Here is a 22,588-nt window from a genome sequence, read left to right as displayed (position 1 = left end):
CTGAACTAATAAAAGATTATTGCAGATTTCAGAGCTATGCAGAGTTTTTTTTTTTTTTATCAGACCTGCCCAACCTGAGGAAGTATGCACCAGCTGATACCAAAATGAGGTCACCTAACTGTGACACACAACCAATAACTAGTTCTTCAGGTGTCTCAGACTTTTCTATAAACATAACTTAGAGCCAAGGCAAGCATTTCTCAACTTGCACAATGCACCCATTATTTATGACAGATTCTAGTCATTACACAGATGCAACAATGATGAGAATTAGGGAAATGTATGTGATTTGAGATGCTATTAAATATAACAATGCTGAGTTGTGATAAACAGAAGAAAATCAGTCAAATTCCTGCATCTTCAACCGCATAAAGTTTCAAGTTTATTTGTCATATGCATTTAAAAGTACAAAGTACAGTGAAATGCAATGAAATGCATTTTACCCTGGCTCTCTCTCTCTCTCAGCCCTTAAAATCTATAAATAGTACAGTTGATAAATACTCAAATAAATAAGACAATACCTGAGAATACAATTATAAAACAACCTAAAACATCCATAAAACAATCCACAGTTCTGCATTCATTTAGTGATACAGTTCAGTAGTCTGAACTAATAAAAGATTATTGCAGATTTCAGAGCTATGCAGAGTTTTTTTTTTTGTTCTTATCTGCAAGCCTTTCACCTTTATTCATCTCTGTTAATAAATAATTTCACCACAAGTTCCTTTTCTTCTATCTACAATGTATTTATCAGTCCTGCCCAACCTGAGGAAGTATGCACCAGCTGACACCACAATGAGGTCACCTAACTGTGACACAATTGCAGAACAACTAGTTCTTCAGGTGTCTCAGACTTTTCTATAAACATAACTTAGAGCCAAGGCAAGCATTTCTCAACTTGCACAATGCACCCATTATTTATGACAGATTCTAGTCATTACACAGATGCAACAATGATGAGAATTAGGGAAATGTATGTGATGTGAGATGCTATTAAATATAACAATGCTGAGTTGTGATAAACAGAAGAAAATCAGTCAAATTCCTGTGTCTTTCAACCATATAAATAAAAGATTATTGCAGATTTCAGAGCTATGCAGAGGATTTTTTATTTTATTTTTTTTAAATATTATATTTATTGTTTTTTTTGTTCATGTTGAAACAACAGAACAAACATTCACAAACATCCCCAATAATAACATTATGCAGAGGATTTTTTTGTTTTTATCTGCAAGCCTTCCACCTTTATTCATCTCTGCTTATGAGTAATTTCACCCCAGGTTTCTTTTCTTCCATCTATAATGTCTTTGTCAGCCCTGCCCAGCCTGACTAAGTGTGCACCAGCTGACACCAAAATGAGGTCACCTAAGTGTGACACAGTCAGCAACTATTTCTTCAGATGTCAAACTCAGACTTTTCTAAAAACATAACTTAAGAGTCAAGACAAAAAAAATTTCTCAGCTTGCACCACCCTGATCTGACAGCTGGTAGGAGGCTGTAAGTTTCGTTTTCCCTCCTCAGCGCAGTTAACTTTCGTTTTCCCAGCAACTCCTCCTCTCAGTCATGCGCATTTAAAACCAGATAGGAAACTGTTTCAGTGCGCAAAAACAAACATGGCACGACGCGCAACATCTCTTCTGCCTCACCGCTGGTCCTCTCGTGTTTTCTCAGTGGAGCAGGATGGAGGAGCAGCTTTCTACTTTGCAACTCAAGAGAAGCACCGAGGAGGAGGAGGAGGAGGAGGAGGAGGAGGAGGAGGAGAAGTGCCGCTGGTGTTCAGAGAAGTACCAAACCGTGCTCGGTGTTATTCTCTCCTCGTCTGCAGCAGCGACAGAATCAGACGTGCCAAGTTTTACTGGGAGCTCAAAGACAAATTGTTGAGAGACTTGCCTCCAGAGTGTCATTTGTCTCCCATGTCTTCGTTTCTGCCAAATGTCAGGGATTCTCTCTTGAAGGGCTACTTTTTAAAAGATCATTCAGAGAGTTCATCCCCAACAGAGAGACTATTGAGAGACTTAATACAGCAGGATCCGGTGTTAGTGTGCTCATACTTAAGATGTGAGGACAGCCAGATGTGGACTCAGCATCTGTGGTCTCCTGAAGACAGCCAAACTGTGGACATGACAAAGGGTTACTATGTGGTGAACTCAGAAGAGCCAGAATATCACCCATCTACTCTCAACATCATCAACTCTGATGTTTTCTACAGTGTTGAGGAGGCCTGTGAAGTTCTTAAAAAGGTTATTATAGTCTCACTATGATATGCACACACCTGTTTTACAATTACATAAACAAAAAGTGTATCAAATTTGTTCAAAATGTACCTTAAAGGGAGATTTGTCAAGTATTTAATACTCTTATCAACATGGGAGTGGACAAATATGCTTGCTTTATGCAAATATGTTTACATATTTATTACTGCAAATCGATTAACAACACAAAACAATGACATATATTGTCCAGAAACCCTCACAGGTACTGCATTAAGCATAAAAATATGCTCAAATCATAACATGGCAAACTGCAGCCCAACAGGCAACAACAGCTGTCAGTGTGTCAGTGTGCTGACTTGACTATAACTTGCCCCAGAAACTGCATGTGAGTATCATAAAGTGGGCATGTCTGTAAAGGGGATACTAGTGGGTACCCATAGAACCCATTTACATTCACATATCTAGCTAGTATGATACAAATGGATTCCTTAGGTTGTCTAGTTTCATATGATACCAGTATCTTCACTTCAGCTTTAAAACTGAGCCCGCTACAACCTTAAAATCAAAAGCCGTGTTAATGCATTAAAGAAATTAGTGGCATTAAAATGAATTTGCGTGGACGCGTTATTATCACAGAATTATCACGTTAACTTCATTTGCAAGACTAGTGCAGTGCAGAGTGTGAATTTGATTGGATGAACGATTCTCGAGATATGCGAAGGGCAGTCATACATACATACATACATAGAGAATACTTCCTTTATGGTTACATGATGCTGCTACAGTGCCACCTATTTGCCAAATGGCACCACATTTGCCATGGTCACTCAGACATCATATCTACACATGTCCACCAAACGTGGTCACAATAACACAAAGCGTTCAGGAGATGTGACATTTTTTGTAATATAAGCCCTGCCCACAACATTTGAGCTAAATTTGAGGGTCAACTATAGCAGAACTGTATGGAACAGCAAAAATCCCAAAAAGTGAATATCTCCGACTTGGTCCAGAGATGCTCTGTACCAGATTTGGTGACGATTGCTCAAAATTTGTAGGAGGAGATGCAAAGAATCTGATTTGGATAAAATTCAAAATGGTGGAGAATCCGTCTAGACGTAAATGTGCATGGCTTGTATAAATAGATTCGTCTGGACCGAGAAAATCCGTGAAAAAAATAAATTTGTTTCCTAGACTTAAGGTTCAAAAGTTACAGGCTAAAATGTAAAGTACATTGTTATAGCGCCACCATCTGGCCAAATCGCACCACATTCGACTCTGCACTTCCTCGGGTCCTGAGCAATACACCCGCCGAGTGTGAAGTAGATCGGCGGTTCTCGAGATATGCAAAGGGCATACAGAAAGACAGACAAACAGAGATTCCTTGCTTTATAGTTAGACATATAAATATTTCTTCATTTGCAAGATATGGCAAAATGGCACACTCTTGTGGTAGAGGCAGGTATAGCACCTTGGCTCAAAGTGGTTCTTAATGCTTCCATTTATCTATCAGTGCCAGGTGGCCCACAGTAGTGTGTGTTCATGCGCACCACAGTCAATGACTCCCTCCTGCCTCCTCTCACAGCAGCAAACTGATCTTGTCTGTTCTGCAGTGCGGTGACATCATCCCAGAGGCGACGTCTGCGCTGGAGCTGCTGCCCGGCCGAGCGGAGGCCAGAAGTAAACCAGACTTCCCTGTTATTGTCATAGAAGGCCTGGATGCCACAGGTTAATGCCATTACCTCATAAATAAATACGGGATCAGTTTGATGTATAGATGTCTCGCTAAAGTGATGGCCAGTTGTTCTCTGCTAAAGCCATTATCTGCCCAGTGAGCTCCGCCTAATGGAATATCATGTATCATGACCTCAGGAAAGTTACATCATTGTGAAAATGGTTTATTGAAGAGCTCGCTCGTCTAATGCTCTTGGCAGAAAAAACCTCGTGAAAACTAAGCCGTGTAGGTAGGATGGGAGTTTTCAAGAGTCACTTCAGTTCCTTATTACATTTTAAAAGAAAGAAAAATATAATGAATTCTACTTTTTGTTCTCTGAAAACTCTCCCAGTCTTTTGAGTAATCTTTCCTCCCTCCCTCTCTTCACATCACAGGTAAGACCACTCTGACCGAGTCTCTGAGGGATGCTCTAGGGGCCTCTCTTCTGCGCTCCCCTCCCCAGTGCCTGTCCCCCATGAGGGCCCGCTTTGATCAGGAGCCGCCCCTCATCCGCAGGGCCTTCTACGCCCTAGGGAACTACATCACGGCAGAACAAATAGGCCAGGAGGCCACGAAGACACCTGTCATCGTTGACAGGTAAAAGACAGCTGAGATGTCGCAGGTGTTGTGACGTTTGCCTGTCGTGTGACCCGTTTTGAGATAGAAGGGACAATAGATACATCCCACTGGGATCTAGACCTACAGTTTTAATGTTTAACATCTCCTACTCCACACCTGTGAGTTCCCTGATCATCCATCCATCATTCACCTTTCAATCCGCCATCCATTATCCGTCCCCAGATTCTGGCACAGCACGGCAGCGTACGCCATTGCCACGGCAGTGAGCGGCCCGGTGGGCAACCTTCCAGCGGAGGGTTCGGAGGTTTACCGTTGGCCCGGTGACCTGCTCCAGCCCACCCTGGTGGTCTTACTCACTCTGGACGCTGAGGAGAGGAAGAGGAGGCTGAGGGACAGAGGTCAAGGAAAGACCGTAGAGGAGCAAGAGCTGGACCACAACAAGCTTTTCAGACTCAAGTGAGATATTACATGTTATTAAATGTGCATAATGTATGGGTAGGATACATACATGTTTAAGGCATTTAAAATACTGGGTGGGGCTAATTGTTTTCATTATCAATTAATCTGCTAATTGCTCCTTTGATTAAATAATTTATTGTTTAGTCCGGTGGTTTTCAAAGTGGGGTCCAGGGACCCCTCAGGGGTCCTTGAGGGGTGCCTGGGGGTCCGCAGCAAAAAGGGGAATAATTTATTTTTTTACTATAAATCAATCCATTAGTAGCACAATGACATAATGTATGACTATTTGGTCATAGGTTTCATACACTTTCTGTAATTAACCATTTAAAAGCAAAAATCCTGTCAGACGGGAGACCCTTGAACAAAATCTTATCAAATGGGGGTCCATGGTCTAATTTGTGTCAGTTTAGGGGTCCTTCTTGACATGAAAACGTTGGGGAACCACTGGTTTAGTCTACAAAATGTCAGAAAATTATGAAAAATCACCAATCACAATTTCCTAGAAACCAAAGGCGATGACTTCAAATTGCTCGTTATGTGCGTCAAAAAGTCCAAAATCCAGAGATATTTAATTTACAGTCAGAGAAAAGCAACTAGTGCTCAGATTTGACATAAAGAATACATTTTTACTTGATGTCTTAATATCAAAATAGTTGGTATTTCATTTTCTGGAGATTGATTACTCAACTTTATCATTTCAGCACAAATACTGGGATTACTTTTCCTTAAGCAAGTGAAAGAAACTAGGCAACTAGGGGGTGTTAAGAAAATATTGAAGATATTGAGTATTGCAATATTACAGTATGTTTTATGATATTTTATCGATTCTAAAAAACACTGCATCGATTTTTAATTAATAGTTTACATGCAAAGATGAACTCGGTCAATACTTAATTTAATTTGCAAAGATATGTGCCCTCTAAGCATATCAATCCCCGTTCTGATTGCATAAAAAAGTCAACTTTTTTTACTCAGATTTTATGCATATGGCGGTGTTTTCTTTATACTATGACAGTTTTCCTAAAATTAGTTTTTAAAAATCACAATATATCACCTTGCTTAGACTATCGCAATATGTCGCAATATATTGAATTTTAACTCCTGTATCATGATACGTATCGTATCACCAGATTCCTACCAACACACAGCCCTAATTGCAACATAAATATAGCTCTGTAGGTGTCTTTGAGATCGCATTGTACGCACATTCTATTAATCTGACTGAGGTCTAGCGTGACAGTACTACTGTATGTTACACAGAGTGGGTAATGACGGGAAGAGAGAGAGAGAAAAAAAACCCCACAGTAGACACACTTAGCGATGTGACATGTGGACAAATGTTCTACAGTCTGTGATGAAAAAAGTTCTCTGCGAGTGTGAAAACATGAAACCACAGATGGGCTGCTACAGACTGTACTGCACGTTCCACTGAGTCAGGTCAGCTCAGTCTTAGTCTGATCCATCAAACACTTAACAATCAATTGCTGTCCCGTGGGGGAAGCGGCTGATGAGAAAGAACAGGTGATTAGTTGCTGAGCTGTTGTGCTCCATTAAGCTGGTCAAAACTCGGGCAAGGCGCTGGCTGCCCAGATAGTCGCTACGCAGACAGGTCGATGGCTACGTTCATTCATCCTCCGTCCTGACATAATGGCCTTTCCACACGGGACAGCCAGATGTTTGGGCCAGCAGAATTAGAAAATGGTGGGAGTCGACTGTCTGCCGCTGAGAGAGTGAGAGATTCTGCAGACTTGGTCAATCACTATCACAAGAACTATTCTTCATTTGTCTCCGGAAACGGCTGCGCTCGGAGCCATCTGTGTTGTTTCTCGTACTAAATTACTCACATGTTGCGCATTTTATCACTCTCCTCGCTGTTCACCAAAACTGTGACCAGTCAAAAAAACACTCCTGATTATTCAGTGTAATGTAAAGTGTCATTTTGCTGTGTTTCTATGCTCATTCTCTCCGCTTGTTGACCGATGTGTTTGTGTGTCTCTGCAGAGTGGAGAAGGCTTACCACAGGATCAGTGGCCCAGCATGCATCACTGTCGATGCCGGTCCTTCTGCAGACCAAGTGCTCCAGCAAGTGCTGCTTTTAATTAGGGGCAAATGCCACTTGTAAACAGTTCTCCATCTCCCCTGCTGTCGGCCAAAGCATCAAGTGGATGCAGTACCCCCTTTCGCCACTGGGTGCCAGTAAGGTGCTGTGAATGCGCTGGTTAGTGGGAGGAACGGTGGCCAGATTGGAGTGTGGAGAAGAGATTCTTTTCAGAATGAGTAAAGGTTGAATGGCCAGGGGCCAGAGCTGCATGCTACAATCAGAAATACATATTCATGTAGACACACACATTCAAGCACTGATTCTGACACACACACACAAAAGTATTGTAAAGAAAAGTGTGCACTTACAGTAACTGCTGTTGTGACCTCTCAGAAATCAGACCCTTCAGACACAGTGTAGCTGCACTTATGGATTACCACTTGTATTTGGACCGACACAGAGGAAATGGATAGAAACATTTATGTAAACACCAGTCAGTTAGATTTCATTTAAGCACACAAACAGACAAAAATAAAAAAAAATTAGGGCTGTCAAAATTAATGCGACAACGCGTAAACGCAAATTTGTTTTAACGCCACTAATTCAATTAACACATTAACGCTATCAATCTTTCGGAGGTTGTAGCGGGCTCAGTTTTCTATCCATTGGTACCAACCATGTCATACTAGCTTGTCGCAAAGGAGGATAGATAACGCTCCAAATTTGTGCTAAATTTTGGCAAAGAAAAACTGGCATGGCCATTTTCAAAGGGGTCCCTTGACCTCTGACCTCAAGATATGTGAATAAAAATGTGTTCTATGGGTACCCACGAGTCTCCCCTTTACAGACATGCCCACTTTATGATAATCACATGCAGTTTTGGGGCAAGTCATAGTCAAGTCAGCACACTGACACACTGACAGCTGTTGTTGCCTGTTGGGCTTGAGTTTGCCTTGTTATGATTGGAGTATATTTTTTATGCTAAATGCAGTACCTGTGAGGGTTTCTGGACAATATTTGTCATTGTTTTGTGTTGTTAACTGATTTCCAGTAATAAATAAATACATACATTTGCATAAAGCAGCATATTTTCCCACTCCAATGTCAATAAGAGTATTAAATACTTGACAAATCTCTCTTTAAGGTCAATTTTGAACAGATAAAAATATGTGATTCATTTGTGATTAATCGCAATTAATCATGGAAAATCACACGATTAATCAGGATTAAATATTTGAATCAATTGACAGCCCAAAAAAAATATACAATACACCGACAAGACTGAAAACACTGAAATAGGATCCAGTTAACATTCAGATAAAATACTTTTAATTTGTTGAAAAATATGTTTCAAATTAAAGAAAATAACACTAACTGTTTGGGGGTCTCTCCTTGTCTTACTTACATAAGCCTACCATAGAAGTTATACAAACTGTATGTGCTTATATAAGTGTATATGAACTTTCTGTGAACACTGTTTTTTTCTTCTTTTCAAAATAAGAGTTTTTTTTTTCCAGTGCACTGCAGATGGCAATTCCCTCATGTTCAACTGTGTGCTATTGACACAACTGATGCCACTCGTATTGATAACCTGTGTGGCTCACAGTGGAGCTATAGAGTACACTGAGAACATATAGTGCTGTTTGTACTTGATGTTCTCATGGGCGCAGAGGCACTCACATAAATGTACATATGCACTCCTACTTGTGTAAACACACACACGCACACACAAGCCTGCACATTTACTAAGAGCATAGACTGTAACTCATATAAATATATATGTGGAGGAAGTGTATATTTGGCCTATGTGATGGGAAGATTAATTGGAGGTTTTAGTAATTATGAGCTTGGCAAAGCTGCAGGCTGGAGAAGACAGAGTGACCCATCTCTTTTACTGTGATGCATCAGCAGAGCGCCAACCACTGCAGACCCTATTCATATGGCAATTAATGGAGCGCTGTATATCAATGTCATTCCGGCGCTCCCCCACATAAGCGCGTGGATTACTCCTACTACCAATTACGGCAATCCAATGTTTTACTGAGTGGAGAGGTGCTGTGGATGCAAATCACGCCATCACGTGTAATCACATAAACTAAAATAAGGTGTCATTATGTTTATGGAGTATGGATTCCCTACGTGAGGTAAGTATCTCAGATGGGTTTATTGAATTCGTAGGCTGCCTGGTGACGCTGCGATATGACACAAAAATGAATGTGGCGCAGAGCTGCATGGAATTTTGATTGCCAATAACACAGTAGCCTCTGTCTCAGGAGAGGCCAAAATTTATGAAGTAGGAGAGCAAAGCAATTAGGCATTTACGCCATACATCATACCTGAATGCAACGCTGTGTGTGCCTGTGGTGCCGGCCATATTTCCACGTCAGATGTTATGCGTTGTTGTTCTTGGCAACAAAAAGTGAGTGGTGATATCATGGCCCTGTAATATGACGTTAATGGCCCATAATCACAGTACATTACACATGCACTGAAATAATTCTCTTTACATTTGTTAATAGTGTTTTTTCCATGATGAGACATTAACAACTTGTTCGGTTGTTTTTGTCAGATAGCCAGAATACACTCAGAGGTCTTAACAATAACAACAACTCGCACGTTGAATATTTGTGTTTCAAAGTTGAACTGTGGTTTGAGGGAAAAAAAAGTTAATAACTAATGCAATCTGTGCCCTCACTACTTAAAGCTGCAGGAGGTAGAATTGGAGCAAATATGATTAAAAGAAGTTATTTTTACAAAACGGTCACTATATCCTGACAGTAGTGCATGAGACAGGTAATCTAAAAAAAACATCATGTGCCACTGTGTCCTTCGGTGCTCCTAATGGCATCTGCAAGATTTCACAGACCGGAGGAAAACAACCAATCAGAGCCGAGCTGGAGCCTGCAGTCTCTGAGCAGCTGTCAATAACTCGTGAACTCAGATCAAACGGTCAAACTAGGCAGCGCTAATAAAATATGAATCAATATTCTGTTACTGTAATGTCTATTTCTCGCCTCAAATGTTTTCAGAAACATCTTGTAGTGTATTGTTTAGCTGTAAAATGAGAAAGTTTGCTCCGGCTGGTGGGCGGTGCTTGGTATTTCCTCAACTGATCTCAACATGGCTACAGCTAAACAGTAGACTACAAGATGTTTCTGAAAACATTTGAGGCGAGAAATAGGCATTACAGTAACAGAATATTAATTCATATTTGATCAGCGCTGCCTAGTTTGACCGTTTAATTAGAGTTTGCGAGTGATTGACAGCTGCCTTCGTTGAATGAACAGCCAATAGAAACGCTCTCTCTCTCTGAAATGACCTGTGATTGGCCAAAGTCTCCCGTTACAGGCTAGATTTTCTAAAGCCTGAAAACAGAGCCATGAGGAGGTGCAGAAGTCTAGTTTTCTCCCAGAACACTTGAATTACAATATGCTAAAAGGTTAATATGGAATATTTGCCCAATGATGCCCAAAAAATTCTGCCTACTGCAGGTTTAAGTTTTAAGAGTCCAAACCATGTTTATGGAAAAACTAAGATCCATACACACAGATACAGTATACAGTAGTCTTACACTACACAGCACACACACACACACACACACACACCTCGCCCTGTATGGGGCCACTTTGCACTACACTCCTCAACTTCAATATTTCATCTGCACAACAGAGAAGGAGCAGCAGAGAGGAGGAAAGCCCTCCATGAAATAATTAAAGATCCAGCAGGGATGCAGCAGCACAGCAGCCGCCGTCCCATCCTAAGTAATAGATCAAATGAAAGCTGTCCCTCAGATCATTAATAATGAGTGTGGTATGGAGACTGAAGGGGGTAGGGGTGGGAGGGCACAGGGCTGGTACAGGTTGGGGGAGGGATGGAGGGCATCGGGGGAGGCACAAGGTGTTTTTATGTATGTGTGCTATGGAGTGTGGTCGGGTGGAGGTGGAGGGGGTTGAATAGTAGTCTGGGTCCCCTGGCAAACACCCCAGTGGGCCTCACTTGGCAGCCACATGAAGCGGCATGGCAAGAGGAGTCATGCATATGATTTGGCACCGAGTGTCTGCCAAACTCTAAAGACCCCTACAGCAATGTCTATATACATCCCCTGTCAAATAAACTACATTTTACACAGTGAATGAGCAGGTTAGCAGGGGCTAATAATGCTCCTTTCAATCAGTGGGCCCTCAGAGCAGTGGCTGGATGTGATGGTGGATTTTTTGGGAGAGCTGAGTTAGCTAGACAGGCAGGCAGGGATGGGCTGTCTGCGTTTGGGGGAGGGGGGGGATAAAAGATGGGAAGAGGAGCCGAGGGGAAGGCTGGAAAAGGAGGAGAGGATGGCGGATAGAAGGGGGGGCAGAAGAGAGTGAAGGGAGATGCTGTCATCTGTGGGCTCCAGTCCCTCCAGATTCCTCCAGCTGGCAGGTACAGCGTATTTCCCAAACACTATCCTCAACCCCCAAATACAGTATGTAGTGTTCCACCAGGCATCTGAGGTCTTTCCTAAATATCCACCAACCTCCTTAAAATCCTAAACAACTGCCAGGGTCGCTGTGTGAAGGCATTACACCAAATTGGATTAGAAAAATCTGGTTGACTGCAACAACAAAATTCCCCAAATATGTTTAGGAGGGAATTTAAAAGCCAAGATTAAAATAGCAAACTCAAGTAACCTCATATTTTAAAGACGTTTAAAACTAGGGCTGTCAATAGATTAAAATATCTAATCCCGATTAATCGCATGATTGTCCATAGTTAATCACGATTAATTGCAAATTAATCACAATTTTATCTGTTCAAAATGTACCTTAAAGGGAGATTTGTCAAGTATTTAATACTCTTATCAACATGGGAGTGGGCAAATATGCTTGCTTTATGCAAATGCATGTATATATTTATTACTGGAAATCAATTAACAACACAAAACAGTGACAAATGTTGTAAAGGGGAGACTCGTGGGTACTCATAGAACCCATTTTCATTCACATATCTTGAGGTCAGAGGTGAAGGGACCCCTTTGAAAATGGCCATGCCAGCTTTTCTTCGCCAATATTTAGCGCAAGTTATGAGCGTTATTTTATCCTATTTTATTATCCTTTGCGACAAGCTAGTATGACATGGTTGGTACCAATGGATTCTTTAGGTTTTTTCTAGTTTCATACGATGCCGGTATCTTCACTCTAGCTTTAAAACTGAATCCACTGCAATCTAAAAATCGCAAGTTGCATTAATGCGTTTGCATTAAAACAAATTTGCGTTAACGCGTTACTATTCAAACAAGATTGAGGGGAAACAATCTGATTATATCATTGAGTTTGAGTTATCCAATTAAAGGACATGATCACAATTACTGTTTCTCAGCCTTCTCTTGACCCACTCTTCCTTCCAAAATTTTGCCCAACCTCCTCACACACTTCCATAGCTGCACACACACACACAGCACTACCACCTCCCTCTGAACACAGCAGGTGGTGGCAGACACCGCAGCCCTGCTCTCTGTGAATGACGGGTGGTGGGATGTAAAAACACGAAGGGGTGTAAGAGTTGAACTGATCGGTGGTGAAATGTTTGTCAAAAAAGCGTACAGCAAAGCTCAAAATGAGGTGGAAAAGGCAAAAAGCGAAGCAGAGATGTGGGGAAATGCTTTGTTGGGAGAAAAAAAAAATAAAGTTTTGAAAATATCCCATCAAAAAAACGATGTATAATTCAACAGCTTTTCATCATCATGCTCGCCCTTTGTCATGGTGTGTGAATACTTATTTGCGGGGGCATCTCTGTCGATAGGTGCGGGTATTAGGCACAGCAGGCTGTGTATTCAGGAAGCCATTATATATTCAGCTTGTGCTTATTTTCTGATGTTTTCAGGGGATAGGTGCTGTATAGTGTGTGATGATTGCATGAAACCTCACCAGTTTTTGCCTGGCGGCTGTTGGGGAGGCTTCACCAGGAACGGTTAAATATTTAAACACTGCTGTGAGATCTCATTAAAAACGGCACATCAGCCCCCATAAGGCCCCTACAGCACTCCCTCGCACACTCCCTGAAAACCCAGTTAGAACTCGGTGGAGTGTGACAAAACAGTTATTGTCTATTTACTGTGGAGAACTTGTGATAAATCATCATATCCTGTCAAATAAGGCAGCTGGCAGTATAGTGCTGACAAGTGGTAAGTCGTCATATCGGGGAAGGGAATGATTGAGAATTCAGTTCTGTTTTGACAGCTGCAAACACACAGAAATATGCCAGAAACAAAACAACATGACAACTAGACCAGACTAATATTTCCATAACACACATATGAAAACAAGACGGAGAACAAACTTTGGCTCTCTGGAGTCTTCTTGCCTTCGCACAAAAATCTGGGCAATTAATTCCAACTCTATTGTTTTGGGGCTTCCCTATTTTTAGCCTGGCTGCCCTCTCAAATAAATTGATTTCCTGTGGCGAACTTGGAATGTTCCTTGTGTGCCATGTTTTTTTTTTTTCCCCTCCTCCAAACACACAAATACCGTCCTTCTTCCCCCAGAGGAATAAATCAAAGGCAACACTGCCAAGTTCTGCGCAGCTGTGTGTGTGCGCGCATCTCTTTTTATACTTGAAAATGGTTTATTTTTGTTTCAGTTCCATTAATGCTTAGGCATGTCTCCTACTTCATCTGGCATCAGCAGACAGCTGAGAAGCTACTTGGTTGACAGGCAAGTGGCTGACTGACTCTTAAAATACCTAAACTGACTGACTCGCTCTCCATCTCTGGTCTTACTCTTTGATTTGATCCCTCATGAGACGCAGAGGTCTGTATTTTTTTTGCGGTCCTTACCACAGAAATAATGGCTAGGTCATAACAGACTAAGCTCTCAGATCGCGAGAAGATATTTAAACACACAGCACTACACATAAATAAAAGTGGAGCAACTTGATCCTGGGTTCTTGTAACGGTGTCAGGGGAGCCACCGGTCTTTGATGAACACTACTAAAGACAGATGCGTAGCGGCTGGGGGAAGCGGCGCTCGCAGGGAAAGCAGAAATTACAATGCACAGACTTGACAAAGAAAGTGAGTGTAATACTGAGGAATATGAATCATTAAGCAGAGCAAATGTTTGCTCAACTTCAGCGGGACAAATCTGCAAAAGTGCACCACATACTGGCATATATCTAATTACTTTTTTAATTATAACTCTGTGTACCAAATGCTCGCTGAAGTTGAGGGCGTGTTGCAAATTCACAAGCGCGTTTTCTAAAACCAGATGACCGGGGATTTAGTGAGGCTTACGTTTCAATTTCTGTTGTCACAGTATGCCGTGTGAGAAGTAAAGGATTGTAAATAAGGCCTTTGGGGTGTGAAAACAGATAGTGATAGAGAGAAGAGGAGGGAGAGAGACACAAATGAGAGAAACATACCTCTAGATCCCAATTCCTTATCCTGACTAAGCCATCTGAATCCCCCTACACCCATTTAGCTCGCTCACTCCATGGCTCTCCTGCGAGGGAGACGAGGCGTTCGCCTACTTTACAGTCTTCTCACTGCACCTTCGGAAAATATTGAGTTTATAGCCGCTCATCTCCATAATCAACACCATATACCCGACAGCCTACAGGAGGGACCGCGAGCTAACAGGGGAAAGGGATTCACACTGGCTTTACCTCCCAACTCTTCCCACAAGTCACTCCTGCTTTCTAAACAGAGTTTTAGCGAGCAGTCCTCAGGGCCTGATATAAATGTTTCCACAAGTCTCACACTCATACTTACTTTGAAGCACTACCAATGCTGTCCATCTGTGATAAGGAAACTTTAAGAGTTAAGCCTGTGGTCAGCCATGTGTAGAAAACGATAAGGAGAATGGATGTTATTTAGGGCTGTCAAATAAAAACGCGCAAACGCAAATTTGTTTTAAGGCCACTCATTTCTTTAACACATTAACGTAACTTACGATTTTTAGGGTGAAGATACTGGCATCATATGAAATTAGAAAATATAAAGAATCCATTAGTACCAACCATGTCATACTAGCTTGTCAGGAAGGAGGATAAATAACGCTCCAAACCTGCGCTAAATTTTAGCAAGGAAAAACTGGCATAGCTATTTTCAAAGGGGTCCCTTGACCTCTGACCTCAAGATATATGAATGAAAATGGGTTCTATGGGTACCCACGAGTCTCCCCTTTACATAGTATATGCCCACTTTATGATAATCACACGCAGTTTGGGGCAAGTCATAGTCAAGTCAGCACACTTACACACTGACAGCTGTTGTTGCCTGTTGGGCTTGAGTTTGCCATGTTATGATTTGAGCATATTTTTTATGCTAAATGCAGTACCTGTGAGGGTTTCTGAACAATATTTCTCATTATTTTGTGTTTTTAATTGATTTCCAATAATAAATATATACATACATTTGCATAAATCAAGCATATTTGCCCACTCTCATGTTGATAAGAGTATTAAATACTTGATAAATCTCCCTTTAAGGTACATTTTGAACAGATAAAAAAATTATAATTTGTGATTAATCACGATTAACTATGGACAATCATGCGATTAAATATTTTAATCGATTGACACCCCTAATATTATTGTAACAAGGCTACCATCTCACCCTTTCAGCATTTCTTACATCTTAACTTGCAGCCATTAAAACATATAAGATAAAGTCAACAGCTTGAGCCTCCGATGATGTTCGGTGTCGTGACAGAAATGCTAAGAAACCTCACTTTCAGGAGACTTGAGACAGGAACAGTTCCACACAGGTAAACCCCGGCTGTAAAGAAGTGAACTAAAACTGCACCGGTGACACAAAAAAAAAGAAAGGAAAAGAAAAAACACATCTTGCCTTCCAAACACCCTCTACAAAGCCAAGTGATGATGTAGCTGGCGAGAGCCGGGCTGGAGCAGTTATCCATCTCGCCCTGTGCTGCCAGCTGTCAGAGTACACAGCTCCAGCTAGCCGCCAGTGGCAGGTGTAATCAATATGGACTCCACAGAGAGTTGCACTACCAGAGGCCAGTCTCCACTCTCTAACCCATCTCTGTCTCTCCAGGGGAAACAGTAGGCAGGCGGGCAGGGAGAGTACGTTTGATGTCTCCTCCGGGCCGAGATGGAGCAGCCCACTATAGCTCTGTACTGTAGCAGGGAGGTGATTAATCCTGCCTACTGGATGCACCATCATGTTTGAGTTAGACGGAGGCGTGCTGCTGAAAAAAGTTGTCTCGTTAGAAATACTGTACGGAGTAAACAACTGTCACTTAGTGCCTATAAAGAACATTCAAGCTTAAGCCGATATATGTGTTGATTTAGTGCTTTTAAATAGTATGTCAAATGCAGTATGCCAAAAAATACCAGGATGTCCTACTACATCTAGTCGCATTTTGCAGTATGCAAGCTAGCATGCTTTTTGGATATATGAGCAAGAGGGACAAAGTTCAAGGCACAATGTTATGACGAAGTAGTATGTCCTAATTGTATGCATACTGCATGCAACAGTGCATACTTTGTAAGGGCAGCTACAGTATGTACTAAAAGTATAAATCAAAAGTATGCGATTTGGAACACATCCCAAGTGGACGTTTTATGCCAAATTTGAAGAAATTCCCTCAGAGATAACGCCTTCATGAGAATGGGACGAACATAATGTCACAATGACCTTGACCTTTGACCAACAAAAACAAATTAGTTCATCCTTCAGTCCAGGGTGGACATTTATGCCAAATTTGAAGAAATTCCCTTCCGGTGTTCCTCAGATATCACAATCACAAGAATGGTACGGATAGATGGACGGACAACCTGAAAACACACAAAACCCCCAAAACAAAACATACAACACTATAAAAATTGTAGTAACATTCCATTTTCCATTGATAGATGGATTCCAGGACTTTTTTTTTCTACAGTTGACGTCACAAGCAGTTCATTTTTTTGCTGGTTTTAAGTTTGTGCATGCACTTAATTTCGTATTAACCCTATCTTGCTTATATACTGTACAGAGTCATTAGTATTAATGGTAATATATGGTGACAACAGTATAGACTTATTAAATATTCATGCTGCTGTCAAGTTGTGTAGGAGTTTTGACTGATGCATCATTAACACTAATTTGAGAGAGGGACAGACAGTCATAACACACACGTACACACACATTAACACACACAAACACACATACACACTGTAGCGCCCCCGAAGGTATTCACTTCTCCACCTAATTTAAAGTGCTCTCAAAGCAGAGCGATGGAGAAGAATAAACAGTGAATTTAAAATGATCTTTCATTTTAATGACTTGTTGTTGTCTTTAAAAAATCATTTTCTGAAATGTTTTCAGGGGATCTGTGGAGGAGTCAGCTAATTTAAAATAGTGTAGATCTTGCCCGAAGACAGAAATCTTATGTATTTGCATGTACTGTGCATTTTTTATTTCAGCATATTCTACTCCTTATGCACATATAGAAGCACTCACGGGAGTGAAATATTTAGGTAAGAGAACTGGGATTTCTTTTCCCAATTGTGATGTCTCAGAGGCATTTGTGCTGTAATTACTACATTCTTGGTTTTGCTGTTTAGCAAGAAAGTAACTTCTGTTTGGTCTAGAATTAAGTTTGTTTTGAACACCTAAAGTCTGGCAACAGTTCTAGTTTTAAAGGTACATGTAAGGTTTGGCGACATTTAGTGGTGTGGTTGCAGATTGCAACCAACTGAGTAACCCTCCGCTCACTCCTTCCTTTTCAAGACTGCAGTAACGTGAGCAAAGGGTATAGAAGCAAAGAGACAAAACTCAATTTTGTTGTTCAACGCAGGTCATTTCGCTAGAATATGACAATAGAATAGAAATAATTTTGTTTTACTTTTGTACGGCCCTTGTAGGCGGACGTTTTACTGGCGTCCGGTAGTCGCTTTCAGTCCAAAATGGCAGAAGTGTCGCTCTGCTACTGGGTGCTGATGTTGCAATGGAATGACCAATTGACTCTCACTTCTTGGCAATATACGATCTTTGATGTGAGCTGCCGAGTGCAAAACCGCCTTGCTCAGATGCCATCCTTATCATAATAACACTACTTCAGGAGCAAAAGAAGTCAGATGACAGCTGGCGGTTCCACGGTTTTGCAGTCTGCGGCTCACATTATCGCAGTTTCACAAATGTGTCGAAGAACTACGGTGGCCTTCAGGTAACATAAAAATGTGAAAGGCTCTTGGTAGAGCCCGTTCTGTGCTAATGTAGAAACATGGTGGACTACACTAATGAAAACATAGTTATGAATATTATATAATATTTCTGCTAATAGATCCCCCGAAATATTACACACTGTTCCTTTAAAGACAGCTTTAAAGTGTATAGTGTTGTATTCTATCACAATGGCCCGGCATTCCTAAAGAGCACCAAACAAATGGTATTAGTTCAAAAGTAATTGAGTCATCTTTCGCAAAAAGGGTTAAAGGCAACTGGTAAATCTCAAAAACACATGACAAAGCCTGACCTCTGGGTTACCCTGAAGGAAGTCTAGCAACAAAAGGCAGAGATACTGTTACAAGGTTAGGCCTATCTTACAGATGCATACACCCCTACTACCCCCTCCACTCACACACTCATTCATTACAGGGGAGGAAATGCCTCTGACAACCATGCCATTCTGAAGTAGTGGAGATGGAAAACAGTATAACATAAAGGAGTGATAATCTAATGTAAGACTACTGGCCATTAAACTGTTTTTAATATGTAAGCAAAACCAATTCTAGATCAACCCTCCCACACTGAGGTAGCTCATGGATACTCGCCAGTAGGTGAGTAACTGAAACAGCCTTAGGGCGTAATAGTCCTCCATCTCGGTGTGATTAATATGCGCAGTGCAACATTTTAATTTGAAAAGTCACTGGTCCATTGGATTTCTCTGTTGCAGCCATGTCAGCCCAGAGACACCCTCACTGCTCTCCAGGAGAATCTGACACCGCGTTGTTTGGCCAAAAAACGTTCTCTTGTCTGTCCCTCTGTCTCTTCACATGTTTGTCTTTAATCTCTAGTCGTTTCTAAACTCTTCTCTTTCACCCTGTCTCATCTCATCTTTCTTTATTTCCAGACTTGTTGTAGGAGACCTCGTGAAAGTATCAGCGGGGAGAAGAAGCAGCCAAAAAGCAATAGATTTACTGTGTGCTTTGGCGCGATCGCAGCGAGAGAGAGGAGCAGAGAGAGATGGAGATGAAGAGAGGTGAGATCAAATGGTGGTAAATTAGATGGAAAATGATCTGTATTACACAAAAGGAAATGTTCTTTTACAGTCTGAAGATGAAGACAGGGAAGTGCAGCTTGGGAGACAAATGTTGGAAAAATGTTCTTGAGTGTTTATTTTGCACTTAAATGCCAAGCCAAAGTTGAGTTCATTAAAATCTGATGTCAGAAACCTCACTTGAATCTGATCTTCAATTTACTCTGATGTATCAAAGTACTCTCATTATTACCAAAGCACGAGGGGTGGGATTCACCAGAGGCCCAACGCTATGATATCATCATTATACTTAAGTCACGATACAATTTTATTGCAATTTTAAACATTTTGTGATATGCTGAGTATTGCGATAAGATATATTGTGATTTTTCAACTGCAAATAATGCAGTTTGTCAACATCTGTTTTATCTAATAAGTAACAGTTTTCACTCTGTTCATCTCAGAGTTTTCATTCACATATCTTGAGGTCAGAGGTCAAGGGACCTCTTTGAAAATGGCAATGTCTGTTATTACCTTACCGAAATTTAGCGCAACTTTGGAGTAGTATTTAGCGTTGAAATATGACATGGTTGGTACCAATCGATTCCTTAGTTTTCTAGTTTGATATGATACCAGTATCTTCATTCTAGCTGTAAGACTGAGCCTGCTAAAGCCTCTGAAAGACAGAATAGTGGCCGTTGGATTGGAAAAGATTGATACTTGACGTCCGTGTATCGATACATCATTGCCATGCAAAATATCGCAATACTATGCTGTATCAATTTTTTCCCCCCATCCCTACAAAGCACTGATAAAACAGTAGATGACAGGCACCTACACTGATCTACAAAGTCAGGAGAAGGTGTATGCAGCATCTACAATGAAGACCACCGTAGCAGTGTGTGTGTATATGTGAGTGCCGGGTTCGTGTCTTTCTATCACTTTCACTCCTCTCCTCCCACACTCCCTCTCCTCTTTCCCTCTGACCTCGATTTTCTGCCCTCCTAAACGACTGATCCTTTTCCCCTGACCTCAAACTCGTCCGACTCGCTCTGAGAATGATGGATCGGTGCAACACGGTGGCCCATTTAAAGTTAAGTCCTCGACTTTACAGCACGTCTGACGCAATAAAGCTCCGCGCCTCGCAGTGTGCAAGTGTGTCAGCTTGCTACATGCACACACAACGCGACACAAAAGCCGCTGAAGTTTATTTAAAATTCAGACAGTATTTATAGGACGATATTCGCAAGCTGTTATTATACGGCGTTGAGGAGACCGTCATTTGGATGTACTTCAAGGAGAATGTGTTGTCGCAGCCCGTAGCAGAATCCAAAGCTTGATGTCTCTTATTACTTCTCACAATTGTTTGAAAGCAGAGAGGCAGAGTTCACACCTGTTCACATGGCATAAAAAGGCTTACTGGAGGGCTGTTCCCGACTCTAATGTTTATACCATCCTTTGCGTCGTCCCCACAGGCCACTGAAAACACTGTGGATTATTTAATAGTGCTGTATACTGATGGCAGGCTACAGTTTCACTGCCACTTTATGATCCAAAGCTGGGAAAGCTATCTTTCAGCTGAAAAGATGGGGGAATGCGCGAGAAGGAGGCATCATTCATCGCCATATACAGTTGGCTTTTGCTAGTTCCTTATGCCGTTCCGAGGTGTACACAAGTCACGGGGCAAGACAACCTCCCTGTGTACATTAAATCTACGTCTGCAGATAAATTGGTCGAAGCTTGGCCGGAGATTGCTTTGATTTACGGCGTAATTACAGAGTTTTGCTGCAGCATTGATATGCCCGGCTGTCTGTGCTCCTCGGCTCTTGTGTATGGTTAATAACAATGAAGCTGTCAGGTCTCAGAGGCAAGCAGACAGGTCTGATGTTACCGGTGGTATGATGTGTGTGGTGGCATATCTCATGTAGCAACCACAAGTCATATAGGCATGTTATATTACACTGCAGTCTCCAGTATGTCTGAGCATCCCGGCTGAGGAGAGTAATCAGATAAGATAATGTAGTCAGGAGAGAGAGAGAGGGAAAGAGAAAGAGAGAGCGAGAGCAATGACTATAACACTCATTGTCAGGATGGTAGTGCATCCCTGGGAGGGACGATCTATCACTCTCAACACTCACATACACACTTAAACACACACCCACACACAAAGTCGAGCAGAAGAGACGAGGCAGTGAGCGCTAGTCGCAGACAGGGAGGATGTTTATAAAGCTACCAGGCTCAGTGCATCTTTCAGGTTGCATTATGGGTGCTATCTAATTGGTGGTGGTGGAGGCAGAGGTGGGCCTCATTGGAGGTTCAACCAGAGGCTAGCAGTCTCAGAGCATCTCGGCAGCTCGTATTTCACTGCGCTCAGTGTGCTAAGAGGGTCAGTCTGTCTGTCGCTATTATACATACACACACACACACACACACACACACACACATTAACGTGTGCACACTTAGATGCATATGAGTGAATATACCTGCACAAATGAAAAAGTTAAAGTTCACTATATAATGGATATGCAGGGACACCACAGTCATGCACAATCACCAACAAATTAACACTCTTGCAGATGTACTATGCATGTGCCAAGATACACATGTGGACACCGCAACACACACACACACACACACACACTCAAACTTCCAAATTCCTTCCACTGTAAGCACTTCAGTGACTCAATGTTAAGTGCTTTTCTTCATCAACAAAATGAGTGAGTCAATCGCTTTTTAATTGTGTTACTTTCTAAGTTAACAAACTTTAATCAGCGTTCTTTACTGTAGAGTTTTAAAAGTCCCAACCTCAGCAAAAACGGACTAGCTAATTGAAACAACAGGGTTTAGGATACGATGGAATATTAAAGGTAGGGTTGGTACTGCTGAGAAACTAGCAAGAATACACCAGATCAGTGGATCCCAACCTTTTTTCCTTGAAGCACCCCCTACATGTATCTAAGAAAAGCCCAGCCCCCTCCCCATATTTACCTCCGCCAAGGCCAAAAGCCTAGGAAGGAGGTTATGTTTTCACCGGCGTTGGTTTGTTGGTTTGTCCGTTTGGAGGATAACTCCAAAAGTCTGCGATGGATTTGAAGCAATTTGAATGATTTGAATAAAGTGATTCAGTGTTCAACTTTAATGACTACAACTTGTCAGTGAGTGCCTCACTTTGTGTGCAGCAAGCAGGAGAGCAAATATGTTTTTGACCGCAGTGAAAAATGTTTTTGAAAGGCTAAACGCCAACAAATATGGACTGAAGACAAAATAGTTCATCAGATAAAAACATGATATGAATTTTGGAAATGATTACATGTATCTTTTTTCAATATATTTCAAATTTTGGTCTTACTAGTAATGTTAGTGTAGCCTAATCCTTTGTGTGTGTGCACAAAAACGGATTTAAAC

General features: G+C 41.5%; 1 protein-coding gene across 1 annotated transcript; it reads left to right on the top strand.

Annotated features, from left to right (window-relative positions):
- Positions 1–1,564: 1,564 nt before the first annotated feature.
- cmpk2 (cytidine monophosphate (UMP-CMP) kinase 2, mitochondrial) lies at positions 1,565–7,599 on the top strand. The gene is made up of 5 exons (XM_037747434.1): positions 1,565–2,240; positions 3,827–3,941; positions 4,323–4,524; positions 4,729–4,962; positions 6,967–7,599. Exons 1-5 carry the CDS (start codon positions 1,614–1,616, stop codon positions 7,085–7,087), a joined length of 1,299 nt encoding a protein of 432 aa, XP_037603362.1. The 5' UTR covers positions 1,565–1,613; the 3' UTR covers positions 7,088–7,599.
- Positions 7,600–22,588: the final 14,989 nt, after the last annotated feature.

This window comes from Sebastes umbrosus, chromosome 16 (genome assembly GCF_015220745.1).
Source record: "Sebastes umbrosus isolate fSebUmb1 chromosome 16, fSebUmb1.pri, whole genome shotgun sequence".
In the NCBI taxonomy this organism is placed as follows: Eukaryota; Metazoa; Chordata; class Actinopteri; order Perciformes; family Sebastidae; genus Sebastes; species Sebastes umbrosus.
Note: the sequence above shows the minus strand (reverse complement) of the source record. Positions and strands in the feature narration are given on the sequence as shown.

What these genes read in the sequence shown, in the direction of transcription:
- cmpk2 (XM_037747434.1), top strand. Translation starts at nt 1,614, where the DNA reads ATGGCACGACGCGCAACATCTCTTCTGCCTCACCGCTGGTCCTCTCGT. An exon ending in ACACCTGTCATCGTTGACAG is followed by an intron (nt 4,525 to 4,728) that starts GTAAAAGACAGC and finishes ATCCGTCCCCAG; the next exon opens with ATTCTGGCACAGCACGGCAG. An exon ending in AACAAGCTTTTCAGACTCAA is followed by an intron (nt 4,963 to 6,966) that starts GTGAGATATTAC and finishes GTGTCTCTGCAG; the next exon opens with AGTGGAGAAGGCTTACCACA.